This window comes from Dissoconium aciculare (genome assembly GCF_010015565.1).
Source record: "Dissoconium aciculare CBS 342.82 unplaced genomic scaffold K489scaffold_9, whole genome shotgun sequence".
NCBI lineage: Eukaryota > Fungi > Ascomycota > Dothideomycetes > Mycosphaerellales > Dissoconiaceae > Dissoconium > Dissoconium aciculare.
Window position 1 is genome coordinate 260,813 of NW_022984959.1, and position 10,850 is coordinate 271,662.

Below are 10,850 nucleotides of genomic sequence, written 5' to 3' on the forward strand. Positions count from 1 at the left end.
TGTTCTCACAGGCTTTGAGTGCCCGGGTGATCTGATGATGCTGACATGCGAGGTAGAGTACCACATTTGCAGCTTCCCCTACAGTGGTTCGGCGCCATGAGCTGCCCTGTGCAGCACATGGGCATGCAGCTTTGCACATGGAGACCAACCTGTTGCCAGATGACAACAATCCATTCAACTGTAGCGAATGCTCGTACAGCGAGCATTTCATATCGTCCGATTCATGTACGTATTGTCACGAGGGTCTGATGTACGTATGAGACCAAATACGAAGAAGAAACGGGCGAAGTAATGCTTTTCTTGGTCGGTGGTAAATTGAAGGCCTTGGCGACGGGCGAGGTGGACAAGTGCGATCGTTCCACCAAACAAGTCTGGCCCGGGAGAACCTCGCGGCGGTTTTTGACCGGTATCGTGTTGCTGCGACCATAGGCCCTGGTCAGGTGCGAACAACCGCCTGATGTAATCTCATCGGATAAAGATCATCGTGCAGGTGAGATCTACATGTACCGTATGTGCAGCATGGTCCTCCAATCCACGGTTGTCGTTGCCGACGACAGCGGGGAAGGAGAGAAAGGGTCGGAATGAAACCAATGGCCAATGCAGTCTTTACCGCCGCCCGCCGTTTTTTCGCGGAATTTTGTTCTATGATGAAAGTCAAATTTCTCGCTACCGCACTCTGCCCCGCTGACGACGGAACATTGATCGGAGGACACAGACAGTGAGAGCAAGCGAACGGGAAGAACGTGTGAAGCCACCGTTCACCTATCGCTTCGCCGTTTGACTTTGGTCTCTGTTATCCATAGCCGCGATCGTGTCCTGCACGATGATACCATAGTACATCGCTGCAGGTGCCGTTAGTTTCGCTGCTTCTCTTCGCAGCAGCATTATTACTATTGTCAGCATTGCTACTGGTGTCTACTCGGCCGTCTATTCTCGTTCGTGACGAGACACCTCTTCCCGTCGTCGTCGCGACCGGCACCCATCCCTCGTAGCCACTACCATGTCGGGCATAGAAGACACAACATTAGCACCAGTAGAGGCAGACGACGCTAATAAAGAAACCACACTCCAAGATGACACCAAGCTAGAGGCCACAACACTCCCTCATATCAACATGGCGGATCCAGTCGAAGCGGCTTCTACTGCGCAGAACAAACGAACAGAGCCTGCCGACCTCGATCCGAGCAGAATGTCCTTCTCCTCGCTGTATCACCCTGGCCGAGGAATGCTGTCTGCCGGGCCAGACTCTTCTGCTGGAGGTTCTGATCTTGAAGGTAAAATCACCGAGCTCACATACCTATGTAGCACAGCGATACATATCATGATAATGACTTACCACTCTCTAGGTTCAACTCGATTTGAAGGCAGCGATCGGGCCACCACGGCTACCAACACTCTTAGCATTACCACCACTAGCCAGAATGGTGCATTATCGCCCTCGCCGAGTCGAGACCCACACTTCCATGTCTCTCAGTCTACTCCCGCAATCTCGTCGCTCAACGGCGCCATGTCACCTCCCTCAATCACTGCGAGACAAGGCCGCACCGTACGCGGACGACCACCCGCGCGGCCTCGACGGATCTCCTTGAGCAATGCTGACAGCGCCTCTCCCTCGGTCGATCGAATGAGCTTGGGAGGGAATCCGATGAAGATTGGTACAATAGGAATATGTGCGTTGGATGTCAAGGCTCGAAGTAAGCCTTCCCGGAACATTCTCAATCGTCTGTTGGGCGACCACGGCGAATTCGACGTCATCATATTCGGCGACAAGGTGATCTTGGACGAGGACATTGAGAATTGGCCTGTCTGCGATTTCCTCATCAGCTTCTTCAGCGACGGTTTCCCGCTCGACAAGGCCATTGCTTATGCGGCGTTGCGACGTCCATTCTGTGTCAATGATCTGCCTATGCAAAGTGTCTTGTGGGATCGGCGCATGTGTCTGATGATCCTCGATAAGTTGGAAGTACCCACGCCCGAAAGGATAGAAGTCAATCGGGATGGTGGGCCCGTGGTTCTCAGCGCGGACATTGCCGAGCGCATGAAGCAATTGACAGGAGTAGTGCTGGTCGGAGGTGAGAATGGCGTAGGCGGAGGGTTACCTCCACCAAAGAGTGTCTACATGGAAGACGACAACGATACACTCGTCGTCGACGGGAAGCGACTTAGTAAGCCGTTTGTCGAGAAGCCCACCAATGGTGAAGATCACAACATCAACATTTACTATCCACGCTCTCAAGGTGGCGGAGGCCGCCGACTTTTCCGGAAGGTCAATAACAAATCAAGTGAAAAGGACGAGAATTTGACAATTCCTCGATGCGTCACAGAGCCGGAAGGATCCTACATTTACGAACGGTTCTTAAAGGTCGAAAATGCGGAAGATGTCAAGGCTTATACCGTCGGCACGGAGTTCTGCCACGCCGAAACCCGCAAGTCACCCGTTGTTGATGGTGTCGTCAAGCGCAATCCTAACGGCAAGGAAATTCGCTACATTACAAAGCTGTCGAAGGAGGAGCAACTGATGGCCTCGAAGATCGCATCCGGGTTCGGGCAAAGAGTGTGCGGATTTGACCTCTTGCGCGTAGAGGATCGCAGCTATGTGATTGACGTCAACGGCTGGTCCTTTGTGAAGGACAATAACGAATACTACGATGCTTCTGCACGCATAATGAAGGAAATGTTCATTCGGGAGCGTATGAAGTGGGATGGCCGTGCAACCCCGAGCGAAGTTGACGAATCAGAAAAGATCCTCTCGGAGACGCCGACTTCAGCCCCTGCAGAGAGAACGGGCCTCTTTGGTCGCAAGTCCATCAGTCAGCGGGACCGAGAGAACCCAGGTGGGCATCGCAATACACTTCGAAGTGTGTTCCGCAGCAGGAGTATCTCTCAGCTTCGCGAAAGTGTACAACAAGCGGCTGGACGTGTTGGTCACCCTCAACCTGCAGCAAAGAGTGCCAGTGGTACCAGCAGTCCTGTCGCAGCAGGCGCCGTCAATCCGCCAACTGCTGAGCGTGGACCAGAGAGCTATAGGCACAGCCATCCTGTAAACATGGCTAAGCTGGACGATGCCTTACCTCCCGCAGCAGCTTCTGCCTTTCGCCATCTTCTCCGCGGCGATGATGTCAAGAGTGCATCCTCTGCAGAGTTCGAAGGATCTGTCTACTCCGAGGCACCTTCTTCCATCCCTGCCCCTGCTTCCAAGAGCCAATGGAAGCTAAAGGGAATGGTGGCAGTCATCCGTCATGCTGACAGAACTCCTAAGCAAAAATTCAAATTCACCTTTCACACCAAGCCTTTTGTTGATCTTCTCCGTGGGCACCAGGAGGAAGTGCTACTTGTGGGTGAAGCTGCGTTGAACAAAGTTCAACATGCAGTGAGTTTGGCGTTGGCTGAAGGTGTTGAGGATGTCCAAAAGCTACGAACTCTGCAGAATGCGCTGGCCAAGAAAGGTCCCTGGCCCGGGACAAAAGTTCAAATCAAGCCAATGTTCAAGAAGCCCAAAGAAAATAAGGACTTGAAGTCTCAGGAAACCGGAACAGTGGAAGCTGGGGAGGTTAAATCGAACGTTGAGAATGCCCAGGGACAAGGCGAAGACGCAAAACCCAAATCTGACCAATCTGAGGAAATTGCCGCTGACGGTACTCGCGTGCCTGTCCGAAGCGACTCGATTGGTGAGATTACCATGTCGCGTGCTGCCGCTGCTGATCAAAATCTCGTCTTTGACAAGCTACAATTGATTATGAAATGGGGTGGAGAGCCTACACATTCTGCACGATACCAAGCTGCAGACCTTGGCGAGAACATGCGAAATGATCTGCGACTCATGAATCGCGAAGTCCTTTCTGATGTCTCCATATTCTCATCCTCCGAGCGGCGAGTGAAGACATCGGCTCAAATCTTCGCCACAGCTTTTCTCGATCAGAAGGAAGTCGACGAGAGCCAAATTCTTGTACGCAAGGATCTTCTCGATGACTCGAATGCTGCAAAGGATGAAATGGACAAGGTCAAGAAGAAGCTCAAGGGTCTGCTTCGTGAAGGTCACCAAGCTCCTGAGCAATTTGCTTGGCCAAAAGATGGCACCCCTGAGCCTTATCTGGTGGCACGAAGAGTGGTTGAGCTGGTTAATTTCCATCGCAAAGTGATGCGGCACAATTTCGCGAAATTGCAATCCTCTGATGCGAAGGTGTCTTTGGAGAAATTCCGCACTCCTTTGCAGTCTCCCACTGCCGACGCCAACGGTGCACCCACTGAGGTCATTGCCTCGGCCATCCAGTCACGCTGGTGTACTGGCGAAGATGCGGACTTATTCAAGGAGCGGTGGGAGAAGCTGTTCAATGAATTCACAGACACCGAAAAAGTCGATCCGAGCAAAATCAGCGAACTGTACGATACGATGAAGTTTGATGCCCTTCATAACCGTCAATTCCTAGAGTGGATCTTTACCCCTTCGTCCTCCATGTTGGCCGAAGAAGGTGAGCAAGAGGCAGTGCCACTGCGCCGGACGGAATCTAGCGAAGCCCGCGAGCAATTCGAGCAGTCGCATCCCAAGCAGGGCTCCAATAGTTTGGACGCGAACGAAGAGGCCACTGCAAATCTTCCTCCCTTGAAACGCCAGGACACTTCGGCTAGTAGCACCAAGTCTACTTTGCTGTCGCCAACGGGCGAGGCCAAGGAAGCCCGTGATCGGACGACACTATCGCAACGCTTCGGCTTCCGTCGTCGCTCGACCGAGATTGTCAACCTCGCGCGGAACACGCTCAATCCTAGCGCTGTCGCATCTACCGCCGAACCGGACTTTTCTCAATCTTACTTCAACCTCTACCGAGGTGGTATGCCCTCAAGCCAATCCAAGGTCAAATCTGACGCTCGTTTGGACAAATTGAATGAACTCTACAGTCTGTCCAAGATTCTCTTCGACTTTATTGGCCCGCAAGAATACGGTATCACCGATCGAGAAAAGCTCGAGATTGGCTTACTCACCTCCCTGCCTCTACTAAAGGAAATCGTCCTTGACCTTGAAGAAGTACAAGCCTCTGAAGCCGCAAAGTCCTTCATTTACTTCACCAAGGAATCTCACATATACACCCTCCTGAACTGTATCCTCGAGGGTGGTATTCAAACCAAGATCTCGCGCAACGCCATCCCCGAGCTCGACTATCTCTCGCAAATCTGCTTCGAGCTCTACGAGTCCGAGAATGCCGAAGCTGATATCAACCCAGACGATCCCAACCACTCCCACGCGTTCAACTACTCCATCCGTATCACCATCTCTCCGGGCTGTCACACATTTGATCCGCTGGACGTGCAGCTCGACAGCAAGCATTGCATCGGTTGTGCAGCCCGTCGCGGTCTGACGGCGCACGGAGATTGGAAGGAGGTGATTGACACCCTGCGTGCGAAGTTCCACACGGTCAAGTTGCCCCGGAGCTTCACCGCGGTGAACCTCAGCGAGAGATTTTTGATGGAGGACGCCGAGGAGCAGAAGTTGACCAAGGTCGAGCAGGCGAACGGGGACGCCGCTGCTGTGACACCTGTTGAGATTGACGAGAACGTGAAGAAGGCTGTTATGGAGGCGAGCCAAATTTCCCCGGCGCATTGAGGAGCGAGGATAGAATGATTTTATTGCATTGGAGAGGTTATTTTGTCTACGTGGAGGTAATATTGAGCGAGCTCTCTTGCAACGGGGACCGGCGGGCTTTTGGATATACGGCTATGTATTGTTTGTTTTGTTGGATATACATTTTGGCTCACACGAGGAAGGACCGGCGGGCAGTATTTGTAATTTCGGATACCATGACGGCCATACACGGAGGGGACAGTCATGTGATATATACATATCATACGAATAAATCGCTGACATCAGCCGAACTGCAGAGTAACGTGTGGCAGATCCATAGAGAGAGTGATTGCCTGAAGCTGACTGGGAAGTACAGGAACTGGTCAAATCGGAGCGGCACTCCGATAGCCCGATAGCTGAACAAAAACGAGCGTGTGATACACACTCTCTCCTCTTTCCCATAGATCTGTCTGTGTGGTTGTTCATAGAACACATACAACCGGGATCATTAGTAAGTGATATTGGCATATATTACATGTTCATTCTCACAGGTAGAAGCCAGCTACAAATTGGAAGCGGACAACCTGGGAAGTATTGTGTTGTTAGTCATCGGAGCGAACAAAAGTCAGATAAATCATAGAAATGCCCTCCAGGGCTGCACGATTCTTGTAGTCTCTTGCGATGGCCTACTGATCTGTTAACTTCAACAGGAAGGCCCACAACGAATCTTGCTTATTTGAAGTTGCCCGTTCAGTGCGCTCCAGGGCGATTGCACGCATCGGTAAAACCAGACATCGAGCTCGCAAACCGAAGAGAACGGACAATATACATGATGACTCTGCCCTTGGCAAGAATTACCCTGGCATATAAGCGGTACAGGCTGGCACCTGGGCATACCTCGATGTCTGTTTACTCCGTGTAATATTCGGGGAAAGTGACGATGCCAGGGTCCAAGCTGGCCCCTCAGGCAACTTGGCAGGTGCATTGGGACAGCTGTATGTGACGAAACTCTCGAAGTAATCCCTCGAGTGCCCAAAGAACACCACCACCTCGCCCGTTTCCCTCTCGTCTTTCTTTCCTACTCTTTCAATCATGAGGAGTGCAGCTCTGGTATTCGCGAGCCTGCAATATGTTGCGGTGGCATCGGCAGCATCTGTCCCTAGAGGCGTCGGCCCCGAGTGTGAGTCCCGAACAATTCCAAAATATTAGCGCAATCGAAGGTGTTCAACTCACATATTCCGGCAGTCGCCAAGTTCTACGAAAGTGCTTCAACGTTCAAGTGTATCTCGAATCCTACGATAGAAATTCCCTTCGCTCGCGTGAACGATGACTACTGCGACTGCCCAGACGGTTCGGACGAACCTGGCACTGCCGCCTGTGCTCACCTGTCACCTCTTTCACCCCATACTTTGGTCGATACGCCCGTGAATGGACCGAGTGCATCCGCCGCCTTGCCGGGGTTCTTTTGCCAGAACAAAGGTCACCTGCCCAGCTATGTTCCGTTTGCGAACGTCAACGACGGAGTCTGCGATTACGATCTGTGCTGCGATGGTTCTGAGGAGTGGGAGAACATTGGAGGAGTGAAGTGCAAAGATCGCTGCGATGAGATTGGAAAGGAATGGCGGAAAAAGGACGCCGCTCGCGCCAAAAGCGCAAGCAACGCTGCGAAAAAGAGGGCAGAGCTTGTCAAGGAAGCGGCTCGATTGAAGCAGACGGCGCGCGAGCAGGTTGAGCTGGTCAACACACAGATCGAGGCCGGCCAAGTCAAGCTCACACAGCTAGAGAGGGAACTGGAAGAGATTCGCAGGAACGAAGCGGGTAAGGTTGTGAAAGCCGGGAAGACGAGTGGAAAGTTGGGCATCTTGATCGCCATGGCCCAGCGGAGAACGCAAGAGTTGCGATCAGCGTTGCTCGTAGAGCTTGCACAGAAGTCTATCAACAAAGCACGTCTGGAGAAACTCGAGGCGATCATGACCACATTCAAAGAGGAATACAACCCCAACTTCAATGATGAGGGAGTGAAGCGCGCTGTGCGAGCTTGGGAAGAATACGTCGCCAGTGGCTCGGCCGACATCCCTTCAGCTCATCCTCGCGATATCGAGAGCATTGTCAAAGATGACAAAGAGAATGGCGTTGACTGGGACAGCTATGAAGCATCGGAGGAAACCGTTCAGCCAGATGAGACCGACGCCCGTATGTGTTGTCTTTGACGAAATTCTCTTTGAGCAATTTCTTTTGCTGACCAAACCACAGTATACGTCCTTTCAAATTACCTTCCACCATCCCTTCGCAGCTGGCTCGACGACAAGATCCGCGAGCTTAAGGCTATGCTCGTCGCTAACGGCATCCTCGCAGATACTGGCAGTGCCAGTGGTGACAACAACGAAAGTAAAAAGGTCACTGAAGCACGCCAGCGGGTCGAAGTTGCACAGAAGGATCTAGAGAACCACCGCAAAAGCCTTCAGGAAAGCCAAGACGACCTGGCTGCGGACTTTGGTCCAGACGACATCTTCCGCGCCCTCAAAGGCACATGCATCGAAAGTGATTCAGGCGAATACACCTACGAACACTGCTTCCTCGAGCGGACGACGCAAAAGTCCAAGAAGGGCGGCGGGCACACCGACATGGGTCGTTACGTGCGCATGGAGAGGATCACGGTCGACGAAGACGTCGGTTCGGACGGCAAGGGTCTAGGCAAAGGCGAGCGTATTGCGCTGAAGTATGAGAACGGCCAGCATTGCTGGAACGGTCCGCTGCGAAGTACCACGGCGGTTCTTGCCTGTAGCGAACAAAACGAAATCTGGAAAATTGTGGAGGAGGAGAAGTGTGTCTACAGGATGGAGGTTGGCACGCCGGCGGTTTGTGGAATTGAGGCTGGAGCCAATCCTGCAACAGCCGCAGCGGGAGGTCATGATGAGCTGTAGCGGACTGCTAGATTTCGACATAGACTTGCTGTATCATGAAATCCGGGCTCGTGTGTATATGGACAATTTTCTTGAGAAACATTTGAGATCTCGCGCAAAGCTGTTGCGGTTTATCTGGTTGCAATTCACGTTGAGAAAAACTTCCTCGTGGGAAATTCCACCCGTGTGGTCTAGCGTCTACGGAGTCGAGACCTGAATACTATCGTGTTGCCGGCGTGGTCAACTGACACAGTGTATGCTTCCCGGAAGACAGAGACGGGGATTGCTTAGAGGCACAGGGACTCAACCTCCCAAAGCTAAAGAGGGCGGTACAATGGTTGTCTCGTCGCTTTTCCGGACGAAAGGCGGACGTTGGATTACCAAGTGTACTTGAGGCATGGTATCCTTGACTCCAGCAGGGCTGAATGATGGGTTCATCACACTCCAGCTCGGAGCACAATCGCCTTGTACGTTCGACTATGAACAGCGATCAGATATATGGTAAGTGAAGGATTCGCACAAAGCTGCAGCAATGTCCAGAATAATCGTCAGTAGCTGTGCCCGTGTGGACTCCCAAGGTTGCAGATCATCGCTGTAGATTCATGTGTCATATGATTTCAACGCCATGTGGTTGTGTGGCAAGCAAACACTGGGTGGCTGTTGACGTGCGCGTTACTTTCGCGTCTCCGGTGCAGAGCGCGCATGGTGAGACATGGAAATTTCCCTCCGAGTCGAGCACCGTTGCGATTACATCTCCCGCCGTGAGCCGATTCATGCGGTTGATGACTCGAAGCAAATGTCGTCGCAGTCTCGGTGTAGACGATTTACGACTCGATGCTGCAATACGAGATCACAAGATAGACGAAACGACGAGTGCGAGTCAGCGGCCAACGGTCCTGACGCTGGTGCGACGCGGAAATTTCTCTTGATGTCAAGCGAACGAACATCGGTCGATGCTCTCTGCGCACTTCCATTGCCGGAAAAGCCGTGGCTTTGGCCAAGGCCGCATCTTGCTGATCTGATCCATGAATTCCTTGAACAACCGTTGGAAAAGCGTACAAATACAGTGTCAGTCATCAGCGAGACAAGACATCGGATTAGTCATCGATGTGCCCCATCCGACCTGACCGATGCCTGACTGTACACGCTCACTACGCTGCAGGCGTACAAGGCAGATGAACGGAATCTGTAAAATAATTATCAGTGCTGTAGTAGTGACCGTTTATATGCGGCAGTTGAAGCTATTGTGCTCCGGTAATCCCGGGAAATTATTAGTCCTGCAACTAGTGCCGAGTGAATATCGAGCAAGAACGATCCGAGGTGGCTTCTATCGATATTCGATGCCCAGGTCACAGGTGCAGGTACCTTAGGAATCGATGCGCGCATATTGATTGGCCCGGCGCGTGATTAGAGGCCCGGGGTGGTTGCATTCATCAGGCCCGACAGCCATGCGGCTGGGCAAATCTACCGAAACACCCACTCGGCGCCTCATGTATGTAGATACTATGCTGATTGCTCCATGTGATGGTCTTATCATGCGTGCAAGGATTTCTCCATTTGTGCAGTAAAGCAAATGTATGCTTCACACTGTATTCATCTGTGTGAACACGGCTTTGATGCAGAGCTCTATATAGGCTCATCTCCGACACAAGGGTTGGTTTTGCTACAATGCGTGCAGGTGTGAGTCCAGACCTCACAATCTTTTCTGACCTACAGTACCAAGGTTTTCTTGAATCGGCAGACACAACGCCGCAGAGGATCGCTTACATGGTTGTATGCGACCACGTTGAGAGATACGATTGCCAAGCAAACCTTACCTATCGAACTCTTCGCTTGATGAAAAGCAGCAAATGCTTTTGTTGCATTAGTGCTGTGCTGCTGGAGAAGCGACCATCTCTGTACACGTCATGACACGAATAACTTGGCTGCCCAGTTTCATTATAGTACTGCAACGCCCGCATCATCGTCCACAGCGATCGAAGATGTCGAGAGTCGTCCATGCTGGATTCAGGGCAGCGTGCTTGTCTTAGGCCCTGTAATTCTGCATCGGCTGGCGGTTCCCCTGATTGCATTCGGCACACTAGGCGAAGGAGCGGCATGGAAGCCACTACCAGCGGGTTCCTGCATCCCCGACGGATTGTTTCATTACCCCTGACGTGTGGATGGAGATGCGTGTGTGGGATACCGGCTCGACCATGGTTTTCGCCAGGAGTTCACTTTTTACACGGTCCGTCTGGGGGAGCGCAATCGTCAAACGCAGGGGCAATCACATTTTTTTTCTCACCATCTAACTGCACAACGTGGCTGTTAGCATACAAGGGATACCTGCGGAATTGACTTAATAAGTTGTGCACAGCAGTGTGCCACGTTCTCTTTGAACTGGCACATTGAAT

General features: G+C 52.1%; 2 protein-coding genes across 2 annotated transcripts; both read left to right on the plus strand.

Annotated features, from left to right (window-relative positions):
- Nucleotides 1-682: 682 nt before the first annotated feature.
- Nucleotides 683-5,871, plus strand: K489DRAFT_432875 (uncharacterized protein). Its single transcript, XM_033608499.1, has 2 exons — nucleotides 683-1,274; nucleotides 1,347-5,871. Exons 1-2 carry the CDS (start codon nucleotides 1,001-1,003, stop codon nucleotides 5,594-5,596), a joined length of 4,524 nt encoding a protein of 1,507 aa, XP_033458007.1. The 5' UTR covers nucleotides 683-1,000; the 3' UTR covers nucleotides 5,597-5,871.
- Nucleotides 5,872-6,646: 775 nt separating this feature from the next.
- Nucleotides 6,647-8,478, plus strand: K489DRAFT_323002 (uncharacterized protein; the record flags this gene model as incomplete). The annotated part of the gene is made up of 3 exons (XM_033601666.1): nucleotides 6,647-6,734; nucleotides 6,800-7,753; nucleotides 7,808-8,478. The coding sequence occupies 3 exons, from the start codon at nucleotides 6,647-6,649 to the stop codon at nucleotides 8,476-8,478; spliced, it is 1,713 nt and encodes a 570-aa protein (XP_033458008.1).
- Nucleotides 8,479-10,850: the final 2,372 nt, after the last annotated feature.